Raw genomic sequence first — 19,104 nt, 5'->3', positions numbered from 1 at the left:
ATAAACTTAACAAGAAAGATTAAAGAACAGAGATAAGGGAAATATTTTATTGATGACTATGTAAGCAGATATGAGTAAATAAAAAGACATATGGTGTTTATAGCAAGATTCAGCATTGAAGGAAATTGAAAGTTCACGTGAAAGAGGAAATCATAGCAAGAGCCAAACTTTTTTGTAAAATGAATTATGAAGTATTTGCCCTAACAGAAGGTATCACAATAGTATAGTAAGTAAAATAGTGTGGTATTGACCCAGAAATAGACTACTAGATTCAGAGAATAAAGTAGAAGAAAAACAGACTAATGAATATTTGAGAATTCAGTTTATGGTAAGGGAAGCATTTCAGAAAAGCAGAAAACAGACTGACCACTCAATAAATAGAATTGGAACAACTGTCTATAAGTTTGGAAAAAATAAACTTAGTCTTCTACACCTTATATAAAAAAATACCCACAAAAAAAACCAAAAACCTCCATACATCTTAAAGAGTTAAGGTAAAAATAAAGTTATAAAAGTATTAGAAGAATATGGAAGAATATTCTTATATACTTTAGGTAGGGAAGGCATTTCTAATAAAATAAAACACAGAAACTGAAAGGGAAAAGACTGACAAGTTTGACTATATAAAAATTAAAATGATCTGTACAGCAAAAGATATACAAAATTAAAAGATAAATTGCAGAAAGAAAAGCATTTGTAATATATTTTGTAACATATTTAACAAAAATATATTAATATTTTAAGCATATAAGGAGTGATTGCAAATCAATAAGAAAAAGGCAACAATCTAATGTGCAGTATATATGAACAGGCAACTTCCATAAGAAAAAAGTGCAATTGGGAAAGTGTAAATAGAAAAAACGCAATACACATTCTCACTTATCAGATTGGCGAACATCAAAAGAAGTAATACGAAATGTTGATGGTGGGAGTGTAAATTTGATGAAACCTCTTGGGAAGGTAGGTTGGGAACGTGTCAAATTAAAAAATTAATAACATTATAAAATGTTTTTGTATACAGGTCAAAGACAGAGAAATGCTAGTAATTTAAATAAAAGAAAGTAAGAAAGGCCTAGATCACAGTAAGGAATGGAATACCGAAAATAAGCCTGAGGCAAACTTTCCTCAGACAACAAATGGATTATGCAGTGATCTCTAAAAAGCCTTAGTGAAAAGTCTAGCACTTGTGACATTTAAATGGAGACTACACTAAATGGAAATACGCATGCATTTTGTAAAAAAGCTTATGAAACAGAAGACTCAATTAGATAATCTTTTAAATATTTTGCATCTCTTTCATGCTGTGACTTTCAGAACAGGTCTAAATACATTCGCAATATAATTTTGCTAATATGTGAGTTCATAAGTATCATGCTATACTTGTTCCTAACATCATGCAAAGTTCCTGAGAAAGATTAAAGATAAAAATAGATGTTAGATTTATCACAATTGGTTAGAAAAATAATATCCAAATAAAGCAGGTTTGTTTCCAACCAGAAAAAGAAAATCCATTTCAAGTAAACCTAATTTTCAGAGCAATTTGTCAACCATGACAGCATAGTTTTATACAGATACTAAATCCCAATTTTAAGTGCTGGCCATATAAAATTTCCTAGTTTGGTTAGGAGTTATAATCTTACTTTTTAAAACCTCATTTCATATTTTATTTCCATTTTCATTTTTTTCTCTTTCCTTTTTCATGTCCAGAAACCACTAAGCCGTTTAAGTACTGTGGAATGCTTACAATTCTCCACATCCCATGGAGGTAGATTATTTTCAATGGAACTATTGCTTTCTCTGTAAAGCTAATCAAGGGATGAAACTTTAAGGGCATGGATACATTTCTTTCCCATTCACAGTGACTCAGTTCTGGAAGCAAGTCAAATACTGACCACAGCACCTCTAGTTCCTCTGGCACCCTTAGGACCACTTTTCCCAGTTTTTCCAGGAGGACCTCTGCTTCCAACTTCTCCTGTGGGTCCTATTTGTCCTTTATCACCCTGTGGATGACATTATTAAGAGAGAAAAGCAAGAAAAAAATTTATACTTAGATTAATTAACTATATCATATTCCTGAATAGCTCCTGAGGATTATCTGGTTAACAGTATTACAGATCACCATTAACAACAATAACATACCATCACTATATAAGTTATTTTAAAAATAAAAGTAATTTTGGAAAAAGATAAAAAAAAATTTTTGACCAAACAAGCAGGGGGCATCTGGTGCTCATGTTGAATCCAAATAACCGTTTTTTACTTTTTAATTTTGCTATATATGTATGTAAGTATGCATGTATGTGTTGTTACTATAAGAAATCATAAGCTCTTTGGAAAGTCTGTTTCTATAGAGAATTTCAGTGCAACAAGGTCTGTTCAATACAAAAAGAGCTCCAGTGTGCAGTTCTGTACATTCAGGATCATCACTCATTGGCTTGGAGTATGCCTTGAAAAATCTGTAACATTTTTACTTCACTTTACATCTTTCAGAAAACTAATTATCTTCTGTTTTCTATTAGACACACTGACTTTTCTTTTTTGTTGTTGTTGTTTTTGAGACCAAGTCTCACTATATCACCTAGGCTGGAATGCAGTGGCAAGATCTCAGTTCACTGCAACCTCTGCCTCCTGGATTCATGCGATTCTCCTGCCTCAGCCTCCCAAGTAGCTGGGATTACAGGCACCCATCACCACGTCCAGTTAATTTTTGTAGTTTTAGCAGAGACAGGGTTTCACCATATTGGCCAGGCTGGTTTCAATCTTCTGACTTCAAGCGATCCGCCCACCTCGGCCTCCCAAAGTGCTGGGATTACAGGTGTGAGCTACTGCGCCCGGCCAACAAACTGACCTTTCTTTAGCACCAAAATATAGCTGCTCTTAAACAACATTGTGTTATTCTTCATTTTCCTAAGTGAGAACCAACCTGTTCTATTATTGATAAACAAGAAGACACAAATAAAAACTACTGTGAACACAGTTGGACAGGAAATTTTTGGGATTCATAACAGTTAAGAGGCTTTATTTTATTTTTCCAGGGGTGCAGGTTGTTATTATACAAAGACTTGCACTGTCTCACTATGAATGTTGATTTTATACATAACACTATATATGAGGAAAGAAACTTCAATATTGGAATTATTTTTAATGGATAAGAATGGCAATTAAATGTTACCTCATTCATTTCTCTTCATCATTACCCCTATCTATTGTCTAAAAATTCTGAGAAAGACTGATTAGGTATATATCAGCAGGAATGCTAGAATTGGATTCTGGAAATCAAAATATGGTGTGATTTAAAGTTAATTATAATAAATAATTCTAAAATGTCATAGTCCAATGGGAAAACCATTTCTATGTTTCATCAATATTTGAATAGATTGATTCCATATTTATATAAATATACATTTTCTTTATAATGTACTAAAATTTTATAAATACAACCAATTTTTTAGTAAAATATAAAGTAAGCAAATAAAAATATTCTTGATTTGTAGTTCTTCATACATGGAAAAAATAAAACCAACTTAGAAAAACACATTGACAACAAATAATTATAGTTACATTCTCTTCCCTCAAATACTTTACTAAAGTTGTCATTGAAAAGCGCAAATGGTATAGTATTTTCCTTTTATCTTTCTTCTTGCCCATGGTCTACTAAAAGAATTTTTGGCAAACAAGAGAAAGAAGGAAAAGCCAAAATTTTTTACAAACTACAAAATGGAAAATTTGCCTTCAAATAATCACGATAATAAGTACTCCTAACTGAAATTAAATATTAATTTATATAAATGTATCTTTTAAAGCAACATTTATAATTCTTTACTACTTTACTATCTAGTTCAAATTAAAAACATTACAGCAGTCTACGGAGTTCTGGGCACATCAGAAGAAAGAAAACCTGCATAAGAAGATGTAAAAAATTACCTTTTTTCCTGGACGACCTCTTTGCCCTGGAATTCCCACAATTCCTTCAGGTCCCTAAAATATTCAATATAAAAAAGGAAATAAATGGTTAAAGAAAAGATGAGATGGAGTATTTGAATACTTCTATCAGATAATCACTGGATTGGATTGGACGAGAAGTAAAAATGAGGGTTAGTTTTCACATTATTAGGTTTGTATCATTTAAAAAGAGGTCACAATGACTTAGAGGTGCAGCTGTTATTAGCTATAAAGTTCACACGCACAAACTGGCCAAGAGAGTCTTAATTACACTGTTCATTATTCTGGTGGAACATTACTTAGATTCAGTATACCCATTTTAATTAGAGAGAATGTAATTAAAGTTAACCCATGCCTTCTATGTCACAGGCTGTAAAACATGTTTAACAAAAATAAAAAAGTATAAACCCAAAGGCATCCATCTCAGCATTTCTATCAGCTACTGGGAGCTCAGCATCTTGTGGAAAGTACAGGACTTCTGCCTATCCAATGAAGTCTCCACACACATATGAAAGAAAGTACAGAGTATAAAACACATCTAGTACATGGTCAAGGAAAATTTCAATGTGTCTAGTACGTGGTCAAGGAAAATCTCAAAATCTCACTGGAGTAGAAAGAGTTAAAGAGATATTCGTTGATCTGTGAAAAAAAGAAGGAAATACAGAGAGAAAAAGGAGGTAATCATATAAAACTTAAAAATAATATTTTCATTTCAATTTGTCCTTTGTGTAGCTAAAAGTATATTAAAAGTTTTCAATATACACTTTTTTTTTTTAAGTAAAAGTGGGGCACTATATGAATTTTCAGGTAAACAATGGTTAGGCTTAAGCGAGTTCCACAGTAAGCCAGGTTGCAAGTTCTAAAATGGCTAATAATTAATCACAACATTCCCTGCATTTGCTGGAAATGAAAATGGAAATCTCAAATTTGTGTCCCAAAAGCTTGGCAAATTGCAAAAATGATGTAGACAAGAAATAACTTGTGGTTTACCACTGTGCTATGTAGGCTCTAGATAAATATTTGTTGAACGAATAAACAGATACCTAAGGAAATGACTCATACCCTGTGCTCCTGAGCAAATGCTCTTCTAGCCTCAGAAAATCACTGAATTTAGAGGCCAAAGCTGTTGTGCTCTATTGCTGTAGTTATAGCTGCATCCAGAGGTAGAAATTGTAGTTGCACTAGCCTGAGGACTTCTTTGAAGTTAATGAGGCCTTTCAAAAAGAGGCTGATTAATCTTCATAGAGATTAAAGGTGTGAGCTTTTAAAAGTCAGACTGCTCCCATTTCATATTCTGGCTCTGGCACCTAACACCTACCTATACAGTCGTAGGTAGATTATTTAATTTCTAAAGGCCTCAGATTCCTGTTAAATAAAAGAGGTATAAAAGAACCTCTTCAAAGACTAAGAGCAAATAAGAGAATGCATGTAAACTTTAGAAAGGACTAGACTTATGATGAAGAGCTCAAAATATGCTAGTCGTTATTAACTTCTGCTGTTTATTAAAAGTGTATTACACAATATTTAAGTACATGTAAAGATGTTAAAAGGTACAATGAAAGCCCGTTTACCTACATCTACTTGAAGAAATAGAACCAATATATGTGTATGTCTATGTGTATGTGTATATATATATATCCACATATATATATACATATAATTGAAGCCCCACATTAAACATATACTTATCCAAACTCATCACCCTTTTTCCCTACTCAGGTGCAATCATTGTCTTGAATTTTATTGTTCCTACACATTTCTTAATAATTTTACTCCATTTGTATCCCCAAGTAATATGTATTTTGTATCTTTAAAAATTTTTAAAAAGCGGTATCATACTTTATGTGTTCTCCTGAAACTTCTTTTTAACACATTTTTGTTTTGAAATTACTGTGTCTTTAATTCATTTACTTAAAAAAATGCTACAGGATTCCATGTTATTATCAAACCACAACTTAAGTATTTTTCCCATTGGTTAATGTTTGGTGGCTTTCTTTTGCTATTACAGACAATGCTGGAATAAACACCCTGTTCTTGTCTCTATGTGCTCATGTCAAGAGTTTTTATAGGGTATGCACCCTGGAATTGAATTGCTGGGTTGTAGGATATATGCATCTTCAAGCATATCAGATATTGTCAAATTGTTCTCCAAAGTGATTTTGCCAATTTACATCCTCAATGGCAATGTTTAAGAGTTCCACTTACTCCATATTTCCTATAATGCTTGATCGTATGAGACTTAAAATGGGTGCAGAATGATGTTATCATTTCAATTTATGTTATTGGTTATTATGGAAAAATGAATAGCTACTCATAAAGTTATCGGACATCTATATCTCTATGTGAATTTCTGGTTCCTATCTTGTGCCCGTTATTCTACTGGGCTGTCTTATTTAGTTACATGTATTTGTTTTTATACATACTTATATTTTGTTCATTCCATATATCACAAATCTCTTCTCCCAGCTTGTATCTTATTTTCTCACCTTGTTTATTATGACTTTGGACTAACACAAGTTTGCAATTTTAATGCAGTCAAAGTCATTAATATTTTCTTTCTGTTTCTTTTAGTGCTTTGTTTTAAGAAATCTTTACTGCTTCCCCTTTCCTTATAAGGTCATAAAATATTATCTTAAATGTTCTCCCAAGAGTTTTAAGATTTTGATTTTAACAGTTAAGCCTTTAATCAATTGGAATGTAATTTTGCGGGGTGTGTGTTTGTGTGTGTGCGCGCACGTGCGCATTTGTGTGAGGGAGAGTATTTTTTTTTTCATTTGGATAACCAATTGTACTGGTACCATTTATTAAATTGTTCATTTCCTTATAGATCTGTAGTGCATAATCAATTTATCAAAAATCAAGTTTCAAAATATACTTATATCTGATTCTACATTATCTTCAATTTCCATTGGTCTGTTTGTTTATTTGTGAATGAGTATGACACTAACTTAATTACTCTAGCTTCAATAATAAGTTATATCAGATAGGTCAGATTCTCTCTTCCACCTCCTCCACAACCATCCCACCTCTGCACAACTTATTCTTTAAAGTTGTCTTAATATTGGCCCTTTGGTTTTCCACACAAATTTTAAAATCACTTTTTATCAATCAAGTTTTATTAAAACTCCCATCGGGATTTTGATTGAAATTGTATTAAGTGTATTCATTAATATAGGAGAAGATTGATAATTTTATAATATTGAGTTTTCCTATCATGAATATAAAATACCTGTCCATTTATTTAGTTCTTTAATAAATGATTATAATTTCTTTAATTGTAAAAATTTTCCACAATTTTCCACACCATTTTTACAAATATTTTGTTTAGATGTATTGCTAGGTACTTAATTTTGTGGCTAATTGTGTTGGAAATTGCATTTAAAAATATCTAACTGCTCATTGCTGGTGAAAAAGAATGGAACCTATTTTTGTATATTACTTTTATTTATTTATTTAGAGACATTGTCTTGCTATGTTGCCCAGGCGGGACTTGAACTCCTAGGATCAAGCAATCCACTCACCTCAGCCTCTCGAGTTACTGGAAGTACAGGCGCATGCCACAGTAACCACAGTATTATGTTTTATTTTTTTCTGTCTAACTTTTATTTTAGGTTCAAGGGGTACATGTGCAGGTTTGTTATGTGGATAAATTATATGTCACATGGATTTGGTGTACAGATAATTTTGTCACCTAGGTAATCGGCATAATACCTGATAGGCAGTTTTTCAGTCCTCACCCTCCTCCCACCCTTCACTCTCAAGTAGGTCCTGATGTTAATTGTTCCTTTCTTTGTGTCCATGTGTACTCAAGGTTTAGCTCCAACTTAAGGAGAACATGTGGTATTTGGTTTTCTGTTCCCACATTAATTTGCTTAGGATCATGGCCTCCAGCTGCATCCATGTTGCTGTTAAGGACATGATCTTGTTCTTTTTCTATGGCTCCATAGGATTCCACGGTGTATACATACCACTTTTTTTTTATCCAGTCCACTGTTGATGGAGATCTAGGTTGATTCCATGTCTTTGCTATTGTGAATGGTGCTGCGCTGAAGATAAATGCGCATGCATCTTTATGGTAGAACAGTTTATATTCCTTTGGGTATATACCCAGTAATGGGACTGCTGGGTTGAATGGTAGTTCTTTTAAAGTTCTTTGAGAAATCTCCAGACTATTTTCCACAGTGGCTGAGCTAATTTACATTCCCACTAGCAGTGTATAAGTGTTCACTTTTCTCTGCAACTTCACCAGCATCTGTTATTTTTTGACTTTTAAATAACAGCCATTCTGACTGGTATGAGATGGTATCTTATTGTGGTTTTGATTTGCATTTCTCTAATGATTAGCAACATTGAGCATTTTTTCATATACTTGATGGCCAAATGTATGTCTTTTTTTTGAGAAGTGTATGTTCAAGTCCTTTACCCATTTTTAATGGGTTTGTTTGTTTTTTGCTTATTGATTTAAGTTCTTTATGGATTCTGGATATTAGACCTTTGTTGGATGCATAATTTGCAAATACTGTCTCCTGTTCTTAGGTTGTCTGTTTACTCTTTTGACAGTTTCTTTTGCTGTGCAGAAACTCTTTAGTTTAATTAGGTTCATTTGTCAAGTTTTGTTTTTGATGCAATTGCTTTTGGAATCTTTGTCATGAAGTCTTTGCAAGGGCTGATGTCCAGAATAGTATTCCCTAAGTTCTCTTCTAAGGTTTTTATAGTTTTAGGTTTTACATTTAAGTATTTAATCCATCTTAAATTGATTTTTGCATGTGGTAAAAGGTAGGGGTCCAGCTTCAATCTTCTGCATATGGCTAGCCAGTTATCCCAGCACCATCTACTGAATAGGGTAAACTTTCCCCATTGCTTGTTATTATCGGCTTTGTCAAAGACCAGATAGTTGTAGTTGTGTGGCTTTATTTCTGGGTTCTCTAACCTGTTTCATTGGTCTGTGTAACTGTTTTTGTACCAGTACAATGTTGTTTTAGTTACTGTAGCCTTGTAGTATAGTTTGAAGTCAGGTACTGTGATGCCTCCAGCTCTATTCTTTTTACTTAGGATTGCTTTGGCTATTTGGGCTCTTTTTTGATTCCATAAGAATTTTAGAATGGCTTTTGCTAATGCTGTGAAAAATGTTCTTGGTAATCTGATAGGACTGGCATTGAGTCTTTAAATTGCTTTTGAGAAGTATGGCCATTTTACCAATATTGATTCTTCCTATCCATGAGCATAGAAGGTTTTTACATTTGTTTGTGTTGCCTCTGATTTCTTTCAGCAGTGTCTTGTAATTCTAATTGTAGAGATCTTTCACCTCCCTGGTTACTGTATTCCTAGGTTTTTTTTTTTTTTTTGAGATGAAGTCTCGCTCTGTCACCAGGCTGGAGTGCAGTGGTGTGATCACAGCTCACTGCAACCTCACCTCCTGGGTTCAAGCGATTCTCCCACCTCAGCCTCCTGAGTAGCTGGGACTAAAGGTGTGCACCACCACGCTCAGCTAATTTTTGTATTTTTAGTAGAGAAGGGGTTTCACCATGTTGGCCGGGATGGTCTTGATCTCTTGACAGCGTGTTCCACCTGCCTCGGCCTCCCAAATATTTGTAGGTATTTTATTCTTTTTGTGGCTATTATGAGTGGCATTAAATTCTTGATTTGTTTCTCAGCTGGGATGTTATTGGTGTATAGAAATGCTATTAATTTTTGTACATTGATTTTGTATTCTGAAACTTTGCTGAAGTTGTTTATCAGATCTAGGAGCCTTTGAACAGAGACTATGGGGTTTTCTAGGTACAGAATCATATAATCTGCAAAGAGTTTGACTTCCTCTTTTCCTATTTGGATGCCTTTTATTTCTTTCTTTTGTCTGACTGCTCTGACTGAGAGTTCCAGTACTATATTAAGTAGGAGTGGTGAGAGTTCCATCTCTCAAGGAGAATGCTTCCAGCTTTTGTCTATTAGGTATAATATTGGCTGTGGGTTTGTCATAGATGACAGTTATTATTTTGAGGTATGTACTTTCAATGTCAAGTTTGTTGAGGGTTAACATTAAGGCACATTGAATTTTATTGAAAGCTTTTTCTGTACCTATTGAGATGATCATGTGTTTTTTGTTTTTAGTTATATTTATGTGATGGATCACATTTATTGATTTACATATGTTGAACCAATCTTGCATCCCAGGAATAAAGCCTACTTGATCATGATGGATTAGCTTTTTGGTGTGCTGCTAAATTCAGTTTGCTAGTATTTTGTTATCGATTCTTGCATCTATGTTCAACAGGGATATTGACCTGAAGTCTTCTTTTTTTATTGTTGTATATCAGAATGATGCTGGCCTCAAGCAATGAATAAGGGAGGAATCCCTCCTATTCAATTTTTTGGAATGGTTTCAGTAGGATTGGTACCAGCTCTTCTTTATAGCTCTGGTAGAATATGGCTGTCAATCTGGTCCTGGGCTTTTTCTGGTTGGTAGGTTTCTAAGTCACTGATTCAATTTCAGAACTCATTATTGGTCTGCTCAGGGTTTCAGTTTCTTCCTGGTTTAATCTTGGGAGGTTGTATGTTTCCAGGAATTTATGAATTTCTTCTAGGTTTTCTGGTTTGTGTGCAGAGAGGTGTTCATAATAGACTCTAAGGGTTTTTTGCATTTCCGTGGTATTGATGGTAACATCCCCTTTGTCATTTCTGAATGTGTTTATTTGGATCATCTCCCTGCCTGTTTTTCTTTATTAGTCTAGCTAATGGTTTATAAATCTTATTTATTCTTTCAATAAATGAAGTTTTGGTTTTGTTGACCTTTTGTATGTTTTATTCTCATCTCCATTTTGTTCAGTTCAGCTCTGATTTTGGTTATTTCAGCTTTTGGGTTTGTTTTGCTCCTGTTTTTCTAGTTCCTCTAGGTGTGATGTTATGCTGTTAATTAGATATTTTTCTAACTTTTTAATGTAGGTAGGTATTTGGTGCTATAAACTTTCCTCTTAACACTGCTTTAGCTGTATCCCAGAGATTCTTGTATGTTGTATCACTGTTTTCATTAGTTTCAAAGAATTTCTTGATTTCTGCTTTAATTTCATTGTTTACCCAAAAGTCTTTCAGGAGCAGACTGATTAATTTCCATTTAATGGTATGGTTTTGAGAAATTTGTATTCTAATGATTCCCTAATTATATCACCTGTTCTCACTCCATCACTGACTTTCTGATTACCCTACCTAATGATAGCTCTTTGCATTTCTATTTGGTATCTTAAACTTTACACGTCCAAAAACCAAAGTCTCTAAATCCCTCCTCCTAACCCTAAACTGCTTTCCTCCTACTCTTCCCCACCTCCACTGTAATAAGGCAAAATTTGAAAATTAGTAAAATGGTTTTCTTTCTTGCCTCTTTGAATATGAGGACTTTGCCTGTTCAGCCTCAGGTGTCTGTATGCCCAAAGGCTGAATGCCTTAAAATAATATTTTTCTGTTTTCCTTGTTTCCAACTTTTAACATTTCATGAGTTGAGTCTGGAGCACCTAGCACACAAAGCTGTCCTGTGATAGAGAAGACACTTTCCATGTATTACCATAAGGCTTTTACTAGATGATAGAAGGATGAGGATATGACATAGGGGAAGTAAAGAGAAGCATAGAGGTTTTGTTTGTCTGTTTGTTTTGGCTCCAGGAGAATGTGGGAAGGCAAAGGAGGAGAGAGAGACATATTTTCCCTTTTCTGAGTTTTGTCAGAGAGAGATCTTTGTTCCCAATTACTCATTTGGAATTTGAAAGGTATCTTCTGTAGATATCACCTGGTGGGTAGCCCTGTCAATATGGTTACTCAACAAAGTCAAAATGAGGAAGACCATATGGTTAAATTTTCCTGAGCTACTCTTTGATTCCTATATGATGTAGATGGCAACTCAGAAACAGCTGGGAAGTTTGTGGCAGGGACAGGGTGATCACTACTCTAGGAATATATAGCTCTACAATAAGGGCTGAAGAGCAGGTTTCCTTGGCTAGTACTGAATAAGGACCACAGCAGACCTCAGAGACATCTATAGAAATTAGTGGGACCTGATGTGAGACCAGTTCAGCAAGGGAACACTCTTCTCCAAAAAAAAAAAAAAAAAGACAAAGAAAAAAATGAAAATTACTAGATGTAAACATCATCAGCAGAAACCATCAGGGTAGGCGGTGAGGGAAGATTACCCTGTCCCAATTAGCACAAATAACACCTGCATCAATATCCAAGGCATCCTCATCCTTGCAATCACAAGACACACAGACTCAATGTTGGAAAGGAGTAAAAGAGAGAGGTCAAGGACTGATACACTTGAGAGACTAAGCATCTTGATAGTCTGAGCACCTGAAGAAACTACTACTTTATATGATTAGATTAAGTTTAAGCATTCAACTGAGTCAGATTTTAAATTTTCTCTTTGCCTGCTGCCACCCCCCGCAACCCCACTGCATTCCACTAATCAGTAAGTAGGAGCTTGTGAGGAAAACCAGATGAGCCAGAAATAAAGAAGTTACATATTTGCACATCTGTAAGTACAAATTTGTTGCTCTGTTACACATTTAATGGCATGATTATCCACTCAGTTGCTCAGGCTAAAATCTAGGGTTTATTATTTATTACTTTATCCCATCTTCTCAACATCTAAACCAGGAGCAAATTCAGTTAGCTATGCCTCTAAAATATGTCTTGAATCTGATCATTATTCACTATCACTGTGTTTTCTCATTCCAAGCCACCATCATTTTTCATCTAGACTACTGCCAAAGCTTTATAAGTGGTTTGGTCCACTTTTAACCCCATAGCTCACTTCTTCACAATAGCCCAAATAATCACTAACAATTTTAATCATACCCTTCTGCCTGTTCAAAACCTTCCAAACGACTGTCCATTGCAATGAGAATAATCACCAAACCTCTTATCATGGTCTATAATTCCCTATGATCTGGCTCCTACCATTTCTCTGACATCATGTTTTCCAATTATTTACTATAATCTAGATACAGGGCTCTTTTTCATTTTTTTCTTTTCTCTTTTTAAAACTCCTTCTGCCTTAGGGCCTTTGCATTAGATATTCCCTCTATTTAGAAATCTCTTTTCCTCAGATAATCACACAGGTGGCTTTCTCTATGCTTAGATGCCTGGCTCAATGCAGCCTCAGGTAGTACTTCTGTGACCACCCTAAATAGGTAACCCCTTTACCTGGTCACTCCACATCCCAATAACATATTTTCTCCTTATTTTCTCCTTCCTTCCTTCCTTCCCTCCTTCCTTCTTCCCTCCCTCCCTCCCTCCCTCCTTCCCTTCTTTCCTTCTTTCCCTTCCCTTTCCTTCTTTTCTTTTCTTTTCAGACGGTCTTGCTCTGTCACCTAGGCTGGAGTGCAGTGGCATGATCATGGCTCACTGCAGCCCTGACCTTCCAGCAATCTCAAGCAGATCCTCCCACCCCAAGTAGCTGGGACCACAGGTGTAAGCCACCACACCCAGCAAATTTTACAAAATTTTTGGTAGCGATGGCGGTTTCTTTATGTTGCCCAGGCTGGTCTTGAACTCCACGGCCCAAGTGCTCCTCCCGTCTCAGCCTCCCAAACGCTGGGATTATAGGCATGAATCACTGCACTCAATCTTTATTTCCTTCATGGCACTTATCACTACCAGAATTATCACTCATGTTGAAATTGTCTTCCCACATTAGAATACAAATTCCTACAAATTTCATGACAGCATGAACCTTGTCTGTTTTGTTCACTGCTGTAACATTAACATTCATAACTGTGCCTGGCTTAATACATATTTAATGAATGAATAAATGAATGACAGAATGTATGCCCAAAATTGAAAATAATTAGCCCTAATCAGACAGTAAGGTAGTCTATTAGGTATTCACTTGTAAGAAAATAACATTTTAAAGAACATGCATTAAATGTTGAAAGTAAAACCAAAGTTTGTGAGTAAAAGGCAAAGTAGAGTGAGAGATTTTCATAATATTTTTTAGCTTCTAGGGAACAGAACATATGAATCTATTAGGAATTTTTTGCACAGTAAACTTCTGCACATATTTAAAGAACCCATTATATGTGAGAAAAGGGGTTGCGTTATTCTATATTGTATTTTCTTGTTATTATAATCAGAAAGGTCCCCCCTGTTATTTGTTCAGTATTTTTCTCTTCAAGGATATGTTGTTGTTATATTTTTTTTAGGAGGAAGTGTAAATTTCCACTGCTAGTAGGCTGGTTTATTTTAGTGCTTTTCCTGAAATGTGTAAGAAATATTTTGCTCCAAAATGTTGGCTTTTAAAAGTTAACATTGCCCACTGCAACCCATTTGTGTATCTAGAGGTTTGCAGGGCATATAGGAAAAATAGCAACTTTTTTTTTACAATGTACATGTTAAAATGGATTTATTCAATAATTACAGAAAGAAGAATGCTATTTTTTTGGTGTGTGCCTATAGCCCCAGCTATTTGGGAGGCTGAGGCAGGAGAATTCCTTGGGTCCAGGAGTTTAAGTCCAGCCTGGGCAACATAGCAAGACCACATCTCTTTAAAAATGCTATTTTATACATGTTGATTGAGAATAGTCAGCTTGGTGTTGCTTACTAATAAAACAGAGGAACCAGTTGGGATTCCCTATTTTAGACTTTGTGAAAGTAGCTATTTTGTCTCAGAAGTATCACATCATATCTATTTTTAAAACAGATTTATTGAGGAATAATTAACATTTACATATGTGATAGTTACATGATACTATATATTCATACATGATATCCACATATCATGTATATGAATTATGTGCCCATTTAATGTGTACAATTAGATGATTTTTAGTATATTCACATAGTTGTGTAACCATCACCAAAATCAATTTTAGAACATTTTTGTCACTCCCCCCCAAAATCTCATTATCATAAGAAGTCACTCCCCATTTCTTTCCAACCCCTCTAGCCCTAGGCAACCACTAATCCACTTTCTGTATGTATAGATTTGCCTATTTAAGACATTTCATATAAAAGTACAATATGTGGGCCAGGCACAGTGGCTCACGCCTGTAATCCCAGCAGTTTGGGAGGCAGAGGTGGGTGGATCACGAGGTCAGGAGATTGAGATCAACCTGGCTAACACGGTGAAATCCCATCTCTACTAAAAATACAAAAAATTAGCCAGGCGTGGTGGTGGGTGCCTGTAGTTCCAGCTACTCGGGAGGCTGAGGCAGGAGAATGGCGTGAACCTGGCAGGTGGAGCTTGCAGTGAGCCAAGATTGTGCCACTGCACTCTAGCCTGGGCGACAGAGCAAGACTCTGTCTCAAAAACAAAAACAAATAAACAAAAAGCAATTCAATATGTGGTTTCTAGTGAATTGCTTCTTTCATTTAGCATAATGTTTTCGAGGTTAATCCATGCTGTACCATGTACTAGTACACCATTCCTTTTTATTGTCAAATAATATTTCACGTTATTTATTAATTCATCAGGTGATGCCCATTTGGGTTGTTTCTACTTTTTCACTCTTATAAATCATGTGCTGTGAAAATTCATGTACAAGTTTTTGTTTAAATGCAATTCTCTTGGACATACGTACCTAGAAGTGGAATTGCTGGGTCATATGGTAAGTCCATGTTTAACATTTTGCAGAACTGCCAAACTGGTTTACAAAGAAACTGCAGATTTTATATCTCATCAGCAATGTATAAGGGTTCCAATTTCTCTATATCCTCATTAACACTAACCATCCTAGTAGGTATGAAGTGGTATCTCATTGTGGTTTTGATTTTCATTTTCCTGATATTTGTAATGATATTGAGCATCTTTTCATGCACTTATTAGTCATTTGTATATCTTCTTTGGAGATATTTAAGTCTGTCCATTTTTCACTTATGTTAATTATCTTATTATCAGATTGTTAATATATTCTGCATACAAGTCCCTTATCATATATGATTTTCAAATATTTTCTCCTATTATGTGGGTTGATCTTTTACTTTCTTGATTGTGTCCTATGAACCAAAAATCTTTTAATTTTAATGAAGTCCAATTTATCTTAGAAGACGTACTCCTATGTTTTCTTCTGAGACTTTTACAGTTTTAGCTCTTACATTTAGGTCTATGACTCATTTTGAGTTCATTTTTTTCTGCAGTAGAAGGAAGGGTTCAACTTTATTCTTTTGCATGTGGTTATCCAGTTGTTCCAGCACTATTTGGTGAAAAGACCATTCTTTCTCTCACTGAATTGTCTTGGTGTATGATGTGCTTTTCTAAATGAAATTTATTTTGTTATTTTCCTGTAATTCGTTTAATTTCTTGAGATAGCCAATAACACTAACCACACTTTGAATAAAACCAAAATTTCTTATCATAGCTTAAAAAAAGTCCTTCATGATCTACTTCCTACCTATTTCTTCAAGCTCATCTCAAACAACTTTTCACTATTTATTATGCTGCAGCTGTAATACCCTTTTAGTTTTCTAAAAATACTCAGCTCATTCTCACCTCTATATCTTGGCCATTGCTGCTTCATCTATCTTGAAGGATCTTCCCACAGTTCTTTGCTTGATGGGTTCCTTTTTACGCTCCATGTCTCAATGTAATTGTCCCCTATTCAGAGAAGCCTTCTCTCACTACCCTAGCTGATATATGTTCTCTATCTTTAACTAGTTGGCTTTTCTACCCATAATCAGTTATTCTCTTTCATTAGTATGTTTATTTCCATTACTGCATTATCACAATCTGCAGTGATCTTTTAATCTGTCAGTCTTCTTCATTAGATTATAACATTTGAGGATCAGGAAACTTGGTAGTCTTGTTCCCCACTGTATCCCTAATGTTTAGCAGAGTTCTTGGCTCATAGAAAGTACTCAAAAACTTCATCGAATTCACAAATGAACACAAATATTTTATAGAATCACAGTCTGTAAGGCTGAATAAAAGTTTAGAAAATCTAAGATAATGAATTTTTTTAAAGCCTTAGAACCTTTACTTCCAAAGAAAATCTACGTTAAAAATCTATGTTAAAAAGACATACAAGGACCATTCCTGACTGATACAGGAATAGAAAAAATGGGGCCCTACTAACTTAGCATCCCTCCTGACACAACCATCTTGGGAAGTTCTGCATAGCTCCAACCCGTTTGTTTTGTGTCATGTGTGAACATATAAATCAAAGAATGACTCACTCAACAATGTACAGCTCTTTAGTGGGAGATGAGGGACACAGTGGTCAGTGCAGGGCTTGCTATTTGTGTTGCTTTATGATGAAACTGTTCAGAATAAACAAGCCTAACACCAGAGTCACAGAAACCATTCAGATGATAAAGATTTAGATAATCATTTACTCCATAATGCCACTTAATGCTGACCCTAAATCCCCAACTGATTGTTTCCAAGGAAACTATGTTAGAAACAAGAAACACTTCTGTGAAGAAAGTCATTGGTAGCTTGATGGGGATGGCATTGAATCTATAAATTACCTTGGGCAGTATGGCCATTTTCATGATACTGATTCTTCCTATCCATGAGCATGGAATGTTCTTCCATTTGTTTCTGTCCTCTTTTATTTCATTGAGCAGTGGTTTGTAGTTCTCCTTGAAGAGGTCCTTCACATCCCTTGTAAGTTGGATTTCTAGATATCTGATTATCTTTGAAGCAATGGTGAATGGGAGTTCACTCATGATTTAGCTGTTTGTCTGTTATTGGTGCATAAGAATGCTTGTGATTTTTGCACATTGATTTTGTATCCTGAGACTTTGCTGAAGTTGCTTATCAGCTTAAGGAGATTTTGGGCTGAGACGATGGGGTTTTCTAAATATACAATCATGTCATCCACAAACAGGGACAATTTGACTTCCTCTTTTCCTAATTGAATACCCTTTATTTCTTTCTCCTGCCTGATTGCCCTGGCCAGAACTTCCAACACTATGTTGAGTAGGAGTGGTGAGAGAGGGTATCCTTGTCTTGTGCCAGTTTTCAAAGAGAATGCTAGACTTAAATGTTAGATCTAAAACCATAAAAACCCTAGAAGAAAACCTAGGCAATACCATTCAGGATATAGGCATGGGCAAGGACTTCATGTCTAAAACACAAAAAGCAATGGCAACAAAAGCCAAAATTGACAAAAGGGATCTAATTAAACTAAAGAGCTTCTGCACAGCAAAAGAAACTACCATCAGAGTGAACAGGCAACCTACAGAATGGGAGAAAATTTTTGCAATCTACTCATCTGACAAAGGGCTAATATCCAGAATCTGCAAAGAACTCAAACAAACTTACAAGAAAAAAACAAACAACCCCATCAACAAGTGAGTGAAGGATATGAACAGACACTTCTCAAAAGAAGACATCTATGCAGCCAACAGACACATGAAAAAATGCTCATCATCACTGGCCATCAGAGAAATGCAAATCAAAACCATAATGAGATACCATCTCACACCACTTAGAATGGCAATCATTAAAAAGTCAGGAAACAACAAGTGCTGGAGAGAATGATGTAGAGAAATAGGAACACTTTTACACTGTTGGTGGGACTGTAAACTAGTTCAACAATTGTGGAAATCAGTGTGGCGATTCCTGAAGGATCTAGAACTAGAAACACCATTTGACCCAGCAATCCCATTACTGGGTATATACCCAAAGGATTATAAGTCAAGCTGCTATAAAAACACATGCACACGTGGGTTTATTGCAGCACTATTCACAATAGCAAAGACTTGGAAGCAACCCAAATGTCCATCAATGATAGACTGGATTAAGAAAATGTGGCACGAACACACCATGGAATACTATGCAGCCATAAAAAAGGATGAGTTCATGTCCTTTGTTGAGACCTGGATGAAGCTGGAAGCTATCATTCTCAGCAAACTATCGCAAGGAGAAAAAACCAAACACCACATGTTCTCACTCATAGGTGGGAATTGAACAACGAGAACACTTTGACACAGGAAGGGGAACATCACACACTGTCGTGGGATGGGGGAAGGGGGAGGGATAGCATTAGGTGATATATCTAATGTAAATGACTAGTTAATGGGTGCAGCACACCAACATGGCACATGTATACATATGTAACAAACCTGCACGTTGTGTACATGTACCCTAGAACTTAAAGTATATATATAAAAAATAGACATTATAAACATTTGCTATTAAAAAAAGAAACAAGAAACATATATCTTATCATTCTTTTC

At 35.2% G+C, this 19,104-nt stretch overlaps 1 protein-coding gene across 2 annotated transcripts in view; it reads right to left on the bottom strand.

Annotated features, from left to right (window-relative positions):
* The window catches only part of COL24A1 (collagen type XXIV alpha 1 chain), a 417,618-nt gene that overhangs the window by 111,918 nt on the left and 286,596 nt on the right, over nt 1-19,104 (bottom strand). For both annotated transcript variants that reach the window (XM_063697321.1, XM_019023728.4), the window contains 2 exons: nt 3,925-3,978; nt 1,893-2,000 (listed from right to left, as the gene is read on the bottom strand). In XM_063697321.1, the coding sequence (XP_063553391.1) occupies nt 1,893-2,000; nt 3,925-3,978 (162 nt within the window). The remainder of the gene's footprint in view (nt 1-1,892; nt 2,001-3,924; nt 3,979-19,104) is intronic.

The sequence above is a fragment of the Gorilla gorilla genome, chromosome 1, assembly GCF_029281585.2.
Source record: "Gorilla gorilla gorilla isolate KB3781 chromosome 1, NHGRI_mGorGor1-v2.1_pri, whole genome shotgun sequence".
In the NCBI taxonomy this organism is placed as follows: domain Eukaryota; kingdom Metazoa; phylum Chordata; class Mammalia; order Primates; family Hominidae; genus Gorilla; species Gorilla gorilla.
This window is presented reverse-complemented; position numbering and strand designations above follow the sequence as displayed.